Source organism: Curcuma longa, chromosome 11 (genome assembly GCF_044706935.1).
Source record: "Curcuma longa cultivar G26 ecotype Majalengka, Jawa Barat chromosome 11, ITB_CL_G26_1.1, whole genome shotgun sequence".
Classification (NCBI taxonomy): domain Eukaryota; kingdom Viridiplantae; phylum Streptophyta; class Magnoliopsida; order Zingiberales; family Zingiberaceae; genus Curcuma; species Curcuma longa.
Window position 1 is genome coordinate 16,958,197 of NC_133871.1, and position 17,650 is coordinate 16,975,846.

Below are 17,650 nucleotides of genomic sequence, written 5' to 3' on the forward strand. Positions count from 1 at the left end.
AGAATCTTGGTAGTGGGAACATCCACCACTCTCTCCAAGATGTCCCAAAATGAAGTAAGTTGCTCATGTAGCGTGGAATGCAAAGGGCTAAACTTCCATCTCCTTGGAGGTGCAGTTTTTCTTATGGAACTTGAAAAATGTTTTGGTGTGGGCTCAATGGAATACTTGACATCTTCATATTAGACCTGATGAACAAAGAAGGGTTGGCTACCTCCTTCGATGCACCTTCTTTTGTCTTCTATATCTACTTTATCTTGCTTATTTGGATTGAGCACTTAAATTCCCCACTTCAAGTTTGTCATGTTGAAGGATAGATGTGATAGGTTCGATGGATGATCAGATTGATCGAGGACCTTGGACAATGAAGATTCTAACCAGCTTGACTCCGTCTCTCCTCTAAGTCACATAAAATGACTAAGTTGTGGTAAGCATTGCTTAGAAATCATTTACATTGATTGAAGCTGTACAATTGGTAAAAATATATGTTCCTTTTACGTGGATTCAATAACAATGACTTGGAACTGATTTAGATTTTGTAAAGGACAAGAATATCCATCCCTTAGCTCATGGGCATCACCAAAGATTCATATTCATATACACTGAGAAGGATTGAAACTTTCCTCCAAAAAAAAAAAAAAAAGTTCTACTCAAGTGAGGAGATCTTGTATTTCGTTTGCTCTTTTTTTTTTTTTTTTTGTGCATTTATCTTGGCATGTTTAAGGGGATCTGATGCACATTTCGTGGAGGCAAGTTTGAAGGATCTGGCATCTACTCCAATCTCGTTTCGCTACTAATCGACAGATCTGGGATTGGGGCGAATTAAGTTGTTGGATCATAGGGCAGGCAGAAGGTTGATCGAAACTGCATGCTATTCCGACGTGAAAGGTCTCAACGTCAGATTAGTTCGGAGAAAAAAAGTTGCTGCAACATTGATCGAGCCTTGTCGTGTCTAAGGCACAGACAGCCATTCCTTCCTAGCACTGATGAAAAGTATGGATCTATAGTTGATACATACATTGCGAGGGTAGTTCTTGGCACACTAGATGGAATCTGAAAACAAACACATTCGACATCAATTTCTAATACATTTCATTCACTGTATGTGAAACTCTAATACCAAGTGTAGTTGATAAATACCTATTTTTCTTTCGAGAAGGAAGCATTTCATCATAAGAAAACTAGACACAATCACAAACTGTACAAAACAAGTCATAACTCAAATTAGATTGTTATATATAATATATAAGCTCAACTTTTAACAGAAGTAATTGTACAAAAAAAAATGATAATCCCAATCAGTTTCATGGACTCAATCTCTGGGGTGATCGGTCCGGTCCACGGAAGTTTCCCACTGACCACCAGGGTAAATCAGGAAGCGCATACAGTGACCAATCCAGATGCCCAGCATCTTTTGATTGCGTTCCTCATTTGGAAGAAAATTCTTACAAATACGTCGTAGCTGAAGATTGAATCGCGGGTCCCTGGGTCACAACCCGGATGTCCTACCGTTGCACCATTGCCCCGGGGACAAGAAGTAATCATACAAGAAGCATAGAATAGTGTATAACAAAGTTGCGATATTCCAATAACAAACTAAGGATGTGAGTGGTGAAGTGCCTTTCCTCTACTGTAGTCCCTTAAAACAAGCTCGGGTGACTACGAAAATAAATACAAGTGATAGAAGCAAGCTCTTTCGGACATAATGACAAACAAAACTAAAAGATTCCAACAGAAGACTACCAGTAAGAAGCTACCTCTTAGATCTGAAAACAAAAAAGCAAAAGCCAGATGGCAAACTGAGCTAGCTAAAAAGGTCATTTTTCATGTGTGAGTGCCCGCATACTTTAAGAGATAAATGTCAAACAATGTGTCTTGTTCACGCAACTTCAAACTGACCTATTGAAGTTTTGTGGGGATGCCAAGTCCACTGATCAGATAACAAGAATACTGGTAACAAAAGCTAGTAATATCATGTAATATGTATTCATACTTGTTTGTAATACAAAAAGATGCAACATCTCCACATGGCTTAAAACATAACCTAGACAAGGAAGAGGAGAACAAAAGTTGCATTTGATTGATTCTTGCACGACTTCTTATAATTATCTGTCGACGTAAAACATGATCCGACATCTAATCTATCAAAATAGGGTTGTCAGTGGAGCCCCCATCATCGCCATCTTTAGCATGAAAATGAATATCCACGCGCAAAATTTGCACTCTGAAATGCAAATTCTTGTTATCTATCAATTCAAACACACCTCCATCTCCTTTGCGTATATCATTATCGATGAAAAAAAATTTCAGTCCACATCCAAAATACTTATAATCTTGACCTCCATGGAACGTGACCTCCCATGTTTTGCCTTCACAAAAGAAGATTGTTGTGACATGAGCATCCGGCAGATGATTGAAAAATCCATTAGTAATAACCTATGCATCAAAGGGAAAAAAATTGCTATTTAGGTACATATGAACTTCTTCATGCAATCGTATTAATATATAAATTCCTTAACAATGCTATGATAAGATCTTCTCTCACACAAGTAGAGAAGTTTTCTATGCAAAAGCAATAACAAACCACACAAATGAAGAAACAATTATTTAATATGTCTAACAGACAATACTCGTCAAAAACACTTAGCCAGGATAACGATCCACTATAACAAAGCAACCAAATAAGTTAAGATTTGACACTCGAGAAATCTTAAAGCCAAGTTAGTAATAGATAGCTCATCTAAATCACACCACCCATTATATGATGCTAAAGTAGAATATCACGTCCCGGGGCAATGGTGCAACGGTAGGACATCCGAATTGTAACTCAGGGATCCGCGGTTCGATCCCTAGCTACGGCGTATTTGCAGGAATTTTCCTCCAAATGGGGAACGCAATCAAAAGATGCTGGGCATCTTGATTGGCCGTCGTATGCGCTTCCCGATTTATCCTGGTGGTCGGTGGAAAACTCCGTGGGACCGGGCCGACCACCCCAGAGATGTGGCTACTGGGATTATCATTTTTTTAAAGTAGAATATCACAACCTATTTCGCTTGAGACTTGACCTCGCGTCAAAACCTCAATTATAATAGTCCACAAGTAACAAGACAACATGTGAAATTGTGCCTCGACCACCGTATATAGGCAGTCCTCGCTAAACAAGCATACAACTTATCTGTATTATACCAATCTGCTCGAATCAGAAACTGATCACTAACTCATGGAGGTCATGCTATCCAGCTTAATTATCAGATGATTATCCTTATGAAATTATTCTAGTGGGAGGAAAAAGTACTGTCAAAAGTTCAAACTATTTAGATTGACAAGCATTAATGGATCAATAAGATTCATGTAAGTGGCCTAAAGAGTTAGAACAAGCACGCTTGATGATGATGAAACATGACCAATATGATGAAGAATCGAATGAGTCGTCATCCATGGGAATGAGCATATAGATGTCGTGTCACAATTAAGGAAAATGGAAGTAGCACTTAGGAGAGCATGAAGAACTATTCGCAAATTTAAATGGAAAAAAGGCATAAGCGATGGTCACCTATGCAAGATCCAAAAACCTTTGTGAATCAAAGAATTGAAAGTTGATATATGGATACAAAATGTAGGTTCAGCAATGAAGTTTAAACTTTTAAGCCAACAACGGGCATATATGGCCTCCACAACAAATAATTTGGACTCTTGTGCGTGCAAAGAAATCAACATTACTAGATAGCCAGAGACTCATCTAACATTACTGAAAATTTAAGTATTGGTACCAAGGGAAAGATCCCATTCCATCTCAAGACATTCGACCCACATGACGCAGATCTAGCCTAATTACTTGCAGGTTGTATTGAGCTAGGATCTGTAGGATCAAAGTGAACGCTAAAGGGGGGATTGAATAACATGTTTGTTGTTTTTTTCTTCAGGAAACTTGTGTTTTCTTCCTCATCTGAGTCTTCTGAGGAACACTCATCCCATGTCACCTTTAGCACCTTTTTCTTCAGTTTCTTCTCCTTTTTTTGTTTAGGACATTCTGATTTGAAATGTCCTTTCTTATTGTAGCCGTAGCACATTACTTCGACCTTGTTGAGTGCAGTTCGACTTGATCCAGCTTGCTTGTTCTTGATCACCTTCCTTATATTCAACTTTCTAAAGCCCTTCTTTTTCTTGAATATTTTCTGAACCAGGTTGACTAGTTCGGTGGTTTCTTCGTCGTTGTTGTCTGAATCCAACTCGTCTGCGGATTCGAGCTCGGGTTGATGCTTTTCTTTTTGCTCCTTTTTCTTCATTTGTCTTGCAAGAAGTGCAATCCCTCTCTCGGCCGAATTAGCATTAGTCTATTCGTGGAGTTCGAATTCAGCAAAAAGTTCATCAAGTTTGATTTTTGAAAGGTCCCTAGAAACCTTGTAAGTATCAACCATTGATGCCCATAAGGTGTTTCGTGGGAATGCTTTCAAAGCGTACCTTATGATATCTTGGTTCTCCATTGATTGTCCAATGACATGTAGACCGTTGAGTAAGTCTTGGATCCTCGCATGTAGCCCACTGGTAGATTCTCCATCCTGCATTTTAATGTTATAGTTTATTAAGTAGTAAGTCACACTTACTTACCTTAGTGTCAGAGGTCTCTTCGTGTAGCTCAATGAGCTTGTCCCATAAGTCATTTGAGCTTATGAATGGACCCAACTCTATTGAGCTCTTTCTTGGTGAGACCGCATTGTAAGGTTTGCGTAGCTTTCATGTTTGCCTCGATCTTGCATTTTGTTGCATTGTCCCACTTCTCGCAAGGTTGTGAGATGTCATCTGCTTCGATTAGGAGAATGAAATTGGTTTGAATCACTATCCACATTTCTACTTGAGTCTTCAAGTGGTACTCCATCTTTCCTTTTCAGTACATGAAATCCTCACCAGATAATAGAGAAGGTATGGTGGTATTGTAGCCTTCTTGATGGGGTCATGCAAAAAAAGTCTTGCACAAAAACAAACGACAAGAATATTCAAAGACTTGGTCTTGGATTAGTAATGCGAGAAGAAGTTTAAAATTTAAAAAAATATAAAGCAATGGAAAACTTGCTCGATTAATGGTTGCACTAATTTCAAGTGCCTCTCGTTCTGATACTAATTGTAGGATCAAAGTGAGCGCTAGAGAGGCTGAATAGCACGCTTGTCGCTTTTTCACTTATTTGTAAAATTCATAAATAGAGTATATAAAACAAAATGGAAGATTTAGTAACAAACAAAAATGGACAAGTTTATTTTTACTTGGTTCACAGTTACTAGCTGTTATTCCAAGACCTGCAGTCCTTGACCGCTTATGTTGGATAATCTACTATAAAACTCTTTCTCATTCGAGAAAGAGTCTCGCCTTTACATAAGGATTTAGGATCGATAACACTTTACTGTCCTAGTAATTAAGTACAAGAATAGATGAAAATAAAATTAACAATGAGTTTACTATGGTGTGCGGATGTCGGTGCAGCGTTCCGGCCTTATGACGGCGTCTCAGATGCTTTGGTCTCGTGTAGAATGGCCGTCGAGTTTGTGTAAATTGATGTTTTAGGGTTCCTCCTTGCCGTTGCTTTTATAGAGTGATCCGGGCATCTAGAACTCCTTCTGGATGCCTCCACGTCATCTCATCGATCCACTCTCGATGTTGACTTAGCATCTCCGAGTACCTATATCCCTTCCGGGCACCTAGAATGTTGACATGGAGTTTGTCGAGTCAGCTTTAACTCTGTTGCACCTTATCCTTCTCCGGGCGCCTAAAAGCTGAGGTGTGTCCGACCACTTCTGACTCGCCACCTCATCCGCCTCGCTGACTCAATTGGCTGATATCCGGGCACCTAAACCCAATCTAGACTCTTGGATTGATTGATCGCCGGATCCATAGCGGCGCCTGAAACTCGAAGTTCAGATTCCTTAGTTTCCTACACCCCAAAGTTAGTATAAAACATATAACAGGAAACTTGGATAGTTTTTTAATTGTCTGGTTTTGACTTTTAGGTTTCTAGTGATGTCCTAGATCAGACCGATGCATATTATTTCCTTCAAGGAAATGCGCACTCACCTACTCCTTTCTGGAGAGATTACCTCTACCAATCATCCGGTCCTCCAGACATGGTTGGACTTTTACTCAGCATCCAATCCTTAACCCCCAGGACTTTCTCCCGATGTCCAATCCTTGCTGACCTATCAACCCACTAGACATCTGGTCCATTGACCCTCCTAGACTGCCTGCCTGGTGCTTTGATCTACCAAGTTTTCTTGTCCAGTCCATCTAACTAGGACTTTCTTGTCTAGTCCTCCAGACTAGGACTTCCTTGCCCAGCCTCAACTAGAATTTTTTCTGTGCTACCTGCACACTCATTTCAGCTCGTTAGCACATACCACAACCTTAACTTAAACTCTTTGCCATTATCATAATATCGATTTAATTATCTGGTGCTCCCTGCATCAACAACTCCATCGCACTAAGTTTCGTTTAGCTCAATTATTTGAAATGAATTTGGTTTGATTCCCTTACATTATTTTTATTTCAGTTAATGCATTTCAATTTGTTTAATATTTGCAATGCTTGGTTTTGTTTAAATGTTATAAGTTTATGTTATGCATTTGGAATACAAATCGCATGTAGGTTAGATTATATCATAATGCGTTTTTCTACATTTCAGTTAGTTCCTTGGCGATTGTAGTTTAGGGAGGTTATAGTTTTATTAAGTGAATGACTTTATGCTTGCCGTTATCTTCTTCGGTCTCATTGCTAGGCGATTAATGCCCACACCCCCTCTGAAACAACAACCTTGCCAGTAGTTACTTTTGAATTGTAGCTAAATGTTTCACTTCCCAATTATCCATTTACACGTGGCTCACTTGCGCTTAATGATCATGGAATCGTTAGTGCCCTTCTCATTAGCAACACTTGGGTTTTGTCTACCACACTCCGCAATTCAACTACTGGAAAGACATGTGATATATTGGGGTCACACCTTAACAAACTGTGCTTCGTCTGTGCACCATGGGAACCTACCCGATTAGAAATATTTCTACTCCACCTACAAGACATGGAAACATCCTCGAAAATATTTATTTCATTTGTGCATCATGAGAATATCCCTGATTGAGAACATCTCCGCTTCACTTGCAAGCCATGGGAACATCTATCTTCGATCGAGAACATCCTTGCTCTATATACAATCCCTCTCGATAGACCTGTGTCCACCCTCGCTTGGCTATGGAAAACTGCTGTTGACATGTCCTGGCATGTATAACTGATAGTTCAGTAACTGCTAGTAAGCATCCAATAGTACTTGATGTGGGGGCCCAGACAGTGACAATGCGGGCATTACGAAGCCGACGATGCCATCTTAGGGACATCATATCCTTTTATTTGGGCTAACTAGGATGGAGGGTTGTGGCCCATGTGGGAGTCTGAATGGGCACAATATAAAAAGTTAGGTGACTCAAAAAAAAAGAAAAAAAAAGGTAAGCATACACACGCATGCTCTTCATGATTTTTCCTCTTGATTTGGTTGCAACTCTGACTTAAGGGGTTTAGTCATCCATCGTCAATGCCCTCTTAACCGAGTTAGCGTGCAGGTGATAGGGTCAATGGAAACATGAAGGCAATCAACTCTATGAGATAGAACCCTTGAAGAGATAACGACGAGCGGAGGAAGGAAACAAGCGTAAACATCACCTTAAGACACTTGATGTGTGATTTTCTCAACTATCAATCCACTAAATCCCAACAAATAATTGATTAATTCTCCTAACTTCGACTATATTTATGGTTAACTCTGTTTAAATTTTCATTACCCTCATCCCGTTGTGTAGAGGTGAGCAAGAGCAAGCCGAGCATGCACTGACATGAATGAAGCCATACATGTCTGTGTATGTATTATTATGGGAGGAGGCTAGATAAAAAAAACAGATCTACTATTTCAACGGTCCCTCTAGAGTCGGTCTCACGTATATAGAGGAAGGCTAATTTAGGTGCATAGGTGTTAGGCGCATAACAGAATCGAAAATGCAAGTCATCACTTTTTGGGAATCGACCTCTGATCATTACGCAGTAATATCATGCATCTATCGTTTGCGCTACATTTGAGGGCAAGGAGGTTAGTTTACAAAGGGATGATCGTTGGTTGTTTTAGGAAATAATTGGCAAGCCTTTCTTAAATTTTGAAAATGGAAATCTTTGGTGTTAAAGGTCCATTTAGTTAAACTAAACTGTTCTTTTAAAAATGAGCAAAAGTCAAAAGGATATATATATATATATATATATATATATATATATATATTATCAAATTATCATAGAGACGTCCTACTTTGATATTTTATTGAAAAGACATTCCACTTCACTATTCAATCATATATAATCACTCAAAAAGTACAATTATCTCTCGTATCAATTTTAAATTTTGATATTTTATTGAAAAGACATTCCATTCTACTATTCAACTATATATAATTATCAACTACCTTTGAATACTGTTACTCATCTAAATTCTAAATCGATGGTATGCATTGTAGCAGTTACAATTTCATAACTACTATAATGTAGATTGAACTATGTTTAGCCATCATTCACATTGTAATAATTATGAAATCAAAATTACTATAACGAGTATTCAATTTACTCATTAGCAATTACGATTTCGTAATTATCAATGCATTTCATAATAAAAAAAAATTTCAAAAAATAATAATATTAAATAGCACTCCAGAGAACAGTTGAATAATTATGCAACAATAGAATGAGACATCTTTTTTAAAAAAAATCAAAATGAGAGGTCTATTCCATGATTTAGAAAAAAAAAATATCTTCTTAATTTTTACCCTTTAAAAATACTGTACACCTTACAAAATCTAAATGAATCTAAGAACCGAAAGGTTTCTCATACCGCCACTTGACACTTTGGTGGAAAACCTTCGAGAAGAGCAATCGACTTCAATAACTACTAAAACGACATGAAAAGAAAATAAGCTTTCATTGTACGACAAAAATAGACAAAAGGGTTGATGATTCCACAGCCACCGGACTACGAATTCTGGTGGCAAATCAAATCATCAGTTTTTAAGGATGTGCAGGAGAAGCAAAATACATCAAGCTCTATTTGCCATTCATTAGGAACAACTTGGATCATCCTTCATTGTGAAAGATCCTAATCACCATGACCACATTACGGAATTTGATGACTTGGGTGGGAGCTGAGCATTCAAGCAATGTTGTTGCTGCTGCTGGAAACCCTCACTGCCTAGTCCACCACTCGTGGCTTGCTGCCTATCTTCTTCAATTTCCATGAAAGCAACTTCATCATCTTCAGCCTCTTTTTGCTCCTGTGTTAACTGGCTCCCTGACACAAATCCTTCAGTTCCACTGCTAGAAGAAACTTGAGATGGTATCCATGGAATGACCGCTAAGCAGCTGTCCTGGGCTCCTTCTAGTTGATCCTTATGCTTAGAATCTAGATGTCCTGGCTTGAAGACATGATCTGCAGGAGTCCAACAAACTTCATGATAAAAATACACAAATGGAATCGGTATGTCCAACAAACTTAGAACGTTCCCTTGCAGCAGGAAGAACATATTATTAATGATTTTACTAGCACAGATAGATGGAGCTATTATTTTTTTCATTGTCATATTGATCATCATCATCATCATCATCATCACAGTACTGTGTTATTCCTGACTATTTTGGATTTGGATTTATCATTGCAGTTTACATTGAAAAAACAATTTGAGACTACAAATGCACAAGAGTAGTTAAAATGTAATCTAGTGCTTACTCAGTCCAACCATAAAGTTTTGGTTGATTTGCAGAGAAAAGCTAGTTGGCTCAGGGGACAACATCAATGGAATTTCCACAGGTTTGTAAAGCACAATAGCTCTCTCCTCATTATCCAATGGGTGCACATGCATTCTCACATTTACTGTAGTTTCAAATTTAGGCACATCACTTGAACTAGCACTACTTTTCTCTTGCTGAAACGGCTGGTTGCATGTGGATATAGATGTTGGCTCACCCAATTCCAGAATCGGCGGCAGATCAGCATCCTTCAGCAAAAAGGAGCAAATAAGAAGCAATGATTAACACTCACAACCTGTGTAAAAGAATTAATGAGTCCCATTTAATTGGGATTTGACTAGATGGATCTTACTCTGCCATTGAGCAACAAAAGTTCATTTAAATGAATGAAACTCCGACCATCACATTCAGTATTTGGAATGAGCGGCAGTTATCAAATAGCTATGAGATGGAACAAAGATCACCCAATCCACTTAAAATAGTTGACTACAATACCATAAAATCTTGACAAGGAAATTTAGCACCAAATTTGTGAGGCCTAGAAATTCAAGCATGCTTGACAACATATCAATTAATTACTGATATAAATAAAAAATACATTTTTTCGGCGTAAATCAATAGCATAAACAACAATTACAACTAAGATCCTAATAAGAATCAAGCTTGAAAACCCCATAATTCAACAGAAAACTCAGGAGGCATATAATCCAAAGAATGGCTGGAAACGCAGTGTTTGAACACAAGAAGAGCACGTCTTACCAATCTTCTGATCTTTCTAGCTGGGGAGGAGAGTGAAAACTCCGCGAAATCATCGTACACCTCCTCCAGGTCCTTCCGCTTCAATTTTCCTTGCCAAAACCTAGTCATGTCGGCGGAGCTCTTCAAAGTTCTAGTCCTAATCTTCCCGAACCCCCTCAAGCTTGGAGCACGCAAGTGCCACCAGTTCACCTCAAACTTAGCGTTCCGACCCGATTCCTCGCGAAGCTAGTGGAGTGAAGAGAGTTTGCAGACCCGGAAGATGTGGTAAGGGTTTGGTGACGCTGCCATTCCTCTCCCTCTCTCTCTCTCCAGAAACACGCGGGGACCTTTTCGTCCTTTCGTTCCGATCGCGATTCCAGACGCCGACAAGGATAATGCGGCCGCCTCTTTCATTATGTCCGCGGAATAATCACGTGTCGAGCTTCTACGGGCGCGGACCAAGAATGCTGGCAGCTGCTGCTGACTAGTTTTTTCTAAAATTATTATTTTATCCTTTCGATTTTAATTTTTATTTTTGCCCTATAAAAATACAATGATGAATATGAAAACGGCGTACGTTATTTGTTTGCCAACAAAAATACTTATGGTAAAAACACTTCTCTATATATTTATTATTATAAAATAGTTTCATTTCGGTATTAATGTTATTACAGCAGTTATATAACTACGTTATAAAATTTCTCAAGCTCTCGCCGACCTTGCCAAACTTGGCTGCCTCTTCCTCGCCCTCAACGCCGCGTCGCCGCCGGAGCTCTTTCTTTCCCGGTGAACTTTAGTTGACTAGAAAAAGGCCCTCTGGCCATGCGGTCCAGGTCTTTGTTCGCCAAGGAGAAGGAACGAAACTCATTCTGTGTGAAACGGCGGCCGGCGCTCAGCTCATCCCTCTCCGGTGGGCCCTACTCCCTCCTGCGTCCTCAGCTGACGGTCTGCCAACCGCGGACGAGGAGAACTCGCAAGGCTGCTTCAGCCTTCAGTTTCGCTTCCCGCCGTCGGGATCGATCGTTAATTGTTGGAACAACGGACTACCATCCCCCAACGGTGAGAAGCCTGGAAACCTCAACAAAAACCTGCAACAGACCTTAGTCCGTTAGGCGTTCCATCTGGAGTGGAGGGGACGAAGAAGACTACCGCCTCCAGTCCAACGTAACTACAGGTCAGTTTTTTGGTTATCCATATACCATTTTGCTGAATCTGAGAGATGCTGGAAATGGGTAAAAAGAAAGCTATGAGAGAGCAACATCAGAATGTGTTGGGGGTAAAGGAAACCAGCAGAATCAGAGTTCTCCAAACAATTCGGTGGCACTAAAGGCTGCTGGAAATCATTCAAAGAGTACTACGAATTAAAGCATTTTGTGATCCTAGAGCAGGAGGCTCATACAGAATACTAGAAAGATGAACTGTAAGATTCTAATTATAAAATAGGAACACTTACAGATTTCTTTACAGACTTTGACTCTAAGTAAGGCCTATGTTGAGATGCAACTCGATGCCTTGCAAAAAGTAATTCTAGGACTTATATAGAATAGAAGGATGAATCGGGTGCTTATTGGGCTCCATCGATGTTCAATCCTACTTTTCATTGGCCTCAACATAAAAGTCCATTTTCAACATATCGAAGGTAAAGATAATTTATTAGCTGACGCATTATCACGCCTTGTATGCAGTTTACTTGGAACATGGCAACCCGCGGAGAATGCTCTTCAAGCAGTGGAGGAAGCATTGGGCCAGATCAAAATCAAGCCCAACAAGAAGGCCTGAGAGGAAGAGTGGATCATTGAGTATCCACAATTAACAAGATTGATAGAACAACTATGCTCTACATCACAGTCTGCCATATCAATCTATCAACCACCAACAAACACCGAAATGGGTCCAGTAGGATATCCTCCTGTCAAAATAACAGCAGCAGGACCCAGCAGACCTTCCTTTGAAGGTTATAGTAAGCAGGGCATTAAATTCAAGTCAAAAGACTTTTCAGAATAGTGGAATTTGCCCTCAACCCAACAGTAGAATGGTGTAATCCTGACGATCCCTAGACAGTTAGAGATGTTTGATGAAGTCTTTATGAGATGGGAAAACATCACCAAAAATGTGATATAATCTGGTATTGGAATTTGGTTGCAGAATGACAAGCCTTTCAAAGCCCGGCTGAATGTCGCTTTCTTGCATTCCTCTTCCAAGAATCGGTAAGTGAACATGATTCTTGGGTGGACACCTATGGTGTTACCCTGATATTTGACTTCAAACGCCTCCTTTATTCTTCGGCCAAGGTCTTCGGGCAGCTTTGACCAGAATATTTCAGACAGTTCTGGGCTTGTAAAGAGTCTTCTAGTCTTCGCTGTATTTCTCATGTACTCATTCATAAATTGTATCACATTTTTAAGGTTAGTGCATACTAACCTTTCAAGATCTCGGTACGTTTCATCTTGCATAAGTGTGGACCCCTGAAAAGGATTTTCCAAGATGAAAATTCATCATATTTGGGAAATAATATTTTGCGTACCTTCTCTGCCATCTGCAGAGTTAAGCAGGGCCTGGTATTCTTCAGGGAAGGACATCCTCCATTGGATCCAAGAGAGTTTTTCTGCTTCTCTGAGTAAATTTTCAATAAACTCCACCTTGTCTTTCCCTTCAGTAAAAGCCTGGGCAGCTATCACGTTTTTGGTGATGCTTTCCCACCTCATAAAGACTTCATCAAACATCCCTAATTGTGTAGGGATCGTCAGGATTGCACCATTCTGCTATTGGGTTGAGGGCAAATTCCACCATTCTGAAGAGTCTTTTGACCTGAATTTAATGCCCTGCTTGCTATAACCTTCAAAGGAAGGCTTGCTGGGTCCTGCTGTTGTTGTTTTGGCAGGAGGATATCTTATTGGACCCATTTCACTGTCTGTTGATGGTCGATAGGTTGATATGGTAGACTGTGATGTAGAGCATAGTTGTTCCATCAATCTTTTTAATTGTGGATACTCAGTGATCCACTCTATTGGTACAGGAGCACCAGCAGATCAAACCTTAGTTTTGATAATGACACTAGGTTCAAGTTAAGTGTGTATTGGACTAATGATATTAATCTAAGTGTGCAGGGAGCACATGTTTGACCTAAGTCCTAGTGGAAGCTAGGCATTGGAAAGTCCTGATCTGGAGGATCAGGCAGAAGCTTTGGCAGAGTCAAAGCACCAGGTAAAGTCTGAGCTGGTCTGGAGGACCTAGCCGCAGCAGAAGTTTAGGTTGGTCTGGAGGACCAAGCCGTAGCAGAAGACTGGACTGATTTGGAGGATCGAGTCGTAGCAGAAGTTTGGGCTGGTCAGAGAGGACTGAGCCGCAACACAAACCCTGGGGGCTGAGGACAGAGCCGAGCAAAAGTCTAGTGAGTCAAGAGGACTCGGTTAGCAACAAGTAAATTCTTCTGAGAGGAGTGAGTGAGGACGTGTTCCCTAGGGGAACAATAGACGTCGGTTTAACCTAGGGTCTTACTGGAGACCTGAAGTTAAGACCTAGAGGAAGTTCAAGGAACCGATTCTAAGACATTTATTTTTGCATGTTATTTCACTAACATTTGTGTAGGATTGAAAAAACTGAAAAATGTGGACTCTGAGCAAAACTGACTAAGTTTTGCTGTTGGAGTCGACTCAACGGAAGACTCGAGTCGACTCGAGCTTAGTCAGCCAACATTCGAAAGTCAGCGCAATTGGTTCTCCGCCAGATGGGACTTGAGTCGACTCAAGGTGATTCAGGAGTCGACTCAGAGTCAAAATCTATCCGGAAGACTCCACATCAGATTGGAGTTGACTTGAAAGGTGACTTGAGTCGACTCGAAAGGCGACTCGAGTCGAGCAGATAGCGGATAGCGAGCGGGAAAGCAAAAGATATCGGGAAGAGGCCACGTAGGACTCGAGTCGACTCGAGATCCCATTAGAGTCGACTCGAGTGCAGTATAAAAGAGCATCTCGAGCAGCAGCTGAATACAAGAATTTTCAATGATTCCTCTATGCTATTTTTGAGATGTCGGCGCCCTGTTTGTCCCCGTGCATCCCAAGAGCCGTCGCTACATCGAGTTCGCCAAAAATTGAAGATCCAGTATGATCCGACATTGATTTTGGCAGTGAGAATTTAGTTTGTAATTTACTTTAATTGTTGCCAAATTCGAAAGTGTTTTTGTGATCGCTAACTTGTGCCAGTAAGAAGCAAGTTGATTTAGTGAATTGCCCGCAGTAAATGGTCAAGGACCGTGGGCCTTGGAGTAGCAACCTTGGGTTGTGAACCAAGTAAAAGAAAAGTATGCCTTTGTCTTTTTCCTTTTCTGTTTAAGTTTTTGCTTCTGTGTTTTTGCTTTCGCCTGTTAATCAAAAATCGAAAAAAGTGTAAACACGCTATTCACCCCCCCTTTAGCGTATTTTCTCGATCCTACAAACTCTTCCTCTCCTGCGGCTACAATTTCTTTGTTAGGAATAGGATTACTTTCTTCAGGAATAGAGTTACCTTGTTCATCCCCATCTTCCTCATCTCCCCATGATGGTTTGGTCGGGGGAATAAACTCTATGTATTTTGGTGGAGTGTCACGAACATAATACTCAAACTTTCTGCTAGGTTCTCCCAGCGTATCCCATACTTCGTCATGTCCACCACCTTGTGCTGCGAAGGGATTTATAAATTCCCTTATAGGATATGACAGTTCTGATGTATTATCTTGCTGTGCTAAATAAGATAGATATGCCATATAATCCTCATCGACATCATTATCCTCAAGAACTGCCGACACAGTGTTGTTGGAAGATGATTCTTCTTTTATTCGTGTTTCATAGTTTTCAAGGAGACCCAAGTCGTGCTTTAGACGTTGTTCCCAAGCGTCAAGGGTAATAATTCCTTGAGTGGAGTTGGCATCCGTTGATCCGAAGCCTTTATTACCTCAAACTATTTCTCCCAATGTCTCCCGCTCATAAATTGCACCAATATGAATCTTTTCAAGGATTAGTTGTGCAATAGACTCACCAGGTATGACAAGAGCCTCCTTCCCTGTGTGGTTGAAGGCAAAAATCTTGACTTCTCCTCAGTAGTCTGAATCTATAACTCCTGCTCTGATGGATATCCCCTTTTTCCAGGCTGCACCGGATCTTACAGCTATTCTTGCATAAGTGTTGTAGGGAATTTCAATACTTACCGTGTGGGGATTAAAGCTCTTCCCTAGGGTGGAATTGTTACGAAGGAGTCAGCCGCATGGTCGTAACTAGCAGCCCCTTTTGTTTTTTGTTGAGGTAGTTTGGTTGTTGTTGTTATCCTTATTACATATATTGCTTTGTCCAACCCTTCGTCAAATACTCCTTCAATGAATTCTTGCTTGAGCATAGCAATAATGTGCTCCTCATCACTCTATACCTCTTCATCATTGCTATTGTATTTTGGGGGTGACGATGCTGCTGCTGCTTGATAATTGTCAAATTTTATGGATATTCTTCCATCAAGCAAATCTCTGGTTGCCACCTCTGTGGGTTGCATGGGTATGCTTACCGCCGATTACTGAATTACCCAGTTTTGTCCTCGAACTTCATCAGTATTATAACTCCGGACTGGTAGTGCTCTCATGCCATGACTAGTAAGATAGTCAACAACATTTTGTATCTTGTAAGCAAATCCAACATTGGAAGTGTTGGATAATCTGCCCACCATTTCTCGGGTTATGAGGAGATTGGCCTCACTGTTTCTCCAATTCTCGTACCCCCTTGTGAGTACGGAAATTTGTATGTTACTAAAAAAATCAGAAATTGTTAGCATAACATCTGGGATTAAGTATACTAACTAATTTCCACCCGTTAAGTCTATCTCCATGGTGGCAAGGATGACTCTATCTCCTGGCCATCTGTTGTCTCGAAATACTATGAGAGCAAGTGTTGCTTCCTCCTGTCGGTGCAAGATTTGCACACGAACTTGGATGACTCCAATATGTAAAAATTTCATGCCACTTCGTTGCAATTGCTGGAAACTCTCTGCTGGATGAATGTTCTGTCAACTTGGTTATTAGTGTCCAAGATTGCTTCTTCCGAGCGATGGACGTACACTCGGTGATGTGCGTCATCCCTCCTGGAGTGGTACAAAATCTCTGCAGGGACAATTGCTGCTCTTTCTCGAAGAGAAGTCCTCAGATCAGTTTGAGGATCTATCTGTTGCTCCAGGGTTTGATTATAAGGGCCTCCGATGATGTTTCTGGTGATCCTTTGGGTTGCTCTCTACATATTATATCGCCTCCTTTGATTCCGGCGATAGTCTCGAATCTGATCTTCAAACAAGGGTGCTTCATCTGTTCTTCGCATCACAGTGGTCACTGGGGGTTCACTTGTTGATGTTCTTGCTGCCATCTTAATGCTTCTGTTTTTGTTTTGCCTTTTCTTCTTTTAGAATTGCAAGTGGACTTTCAAATATTAGCAACTTACCACTTTTCTCCTTAGGCTTTTTTGAGATTCTGAGAGAGCTTATCTTTTCAGTGAGTCTGGAAATGGTGTCGTTCGGGAGGACTGCTGAGGTTGGCTTAGAGGCCTCAAGCTTTCTTACTCGATCTTCCAAGCTTTCAAGCTTTTCTAATACCTGCACCAAAAGTTGAATCTGAGTGTTGTTTTGTTTGATTATGGCGTTAGTCCCTGATATACCTCCCTTATTTTGTTCAGCTGGTCTGCAGAAGCCTAATGCTGGAGATTCAATGTTTTCAGTTGCCTTTAATGCTTCTTGATAGCTAGTTGTGGCCTGGGTGTTTATATAGTTCATGAAGAGGTCCAAGCCTCTACTTTCTGTAGTAGGGCTTCTACTCGTACAAGTTTTTGCTTTAGGTTTTTGATGCCCTTCTGTTTTCTCTTTCTGTTTGTTTGGATTGTTCAATTATTTTTAAGACTAGTTCTTGTACTTGTTTCCCTGTAAGAGGACGGTTTTCTACTACTTCCAGAGTCAGCTCCTTCAAGGAGTTAACTAATCTTTTGTTTTCTTGCTTTAGATACTCTATTTCTTCCAAAATTTGTTTGAGATGTTTGATATGGACTTTACTAGACAGATAGATTATATCGTGGATGATTGACAAATTGTGAGCTAGTTCTTTGGTTG

General features: G+C 40.3%; 1 protein-coding gene and 1 pseudogene across 1 annotated transcript; both read right to left on the bottom strand.

Moving 5' to 3' along the window:
* Window positions 1-8,967: 8,967 nt before the first annotated feature.
* On the bottom strand, window positions 8,968-10,888 carry LOC141841550 (uncharacterized). Its single transcript, XM_074729717.1, has 3 exons — window positions 10,565-10,888; window positions 9,786-10,053; window positions 8,968-9,488 (listed from the first exon to the last, which is right to left on the bottom strand). Exons 1-3 carry the CDS (start codon window positions 10,670-10,672, stop codon window positions 9,163-9,165), a joined length of 702 nt encoding a protein of 233 aa, XP_074585818.1. The 5' UTR covers window positions 10,673-10,888; the 3' UTR covers window positions 8,968-9,162.
* Window positions 10,889-12,408: 1,520 nt separating this feature from the next.
* Window positions 12,409-17,320, bottom strand: LOC141837241 (uncharacterized; annotated as a pseudogene).
* Between the last annotated feature and the right edge of the window lie 330 nt (window positions 17,321-17,650).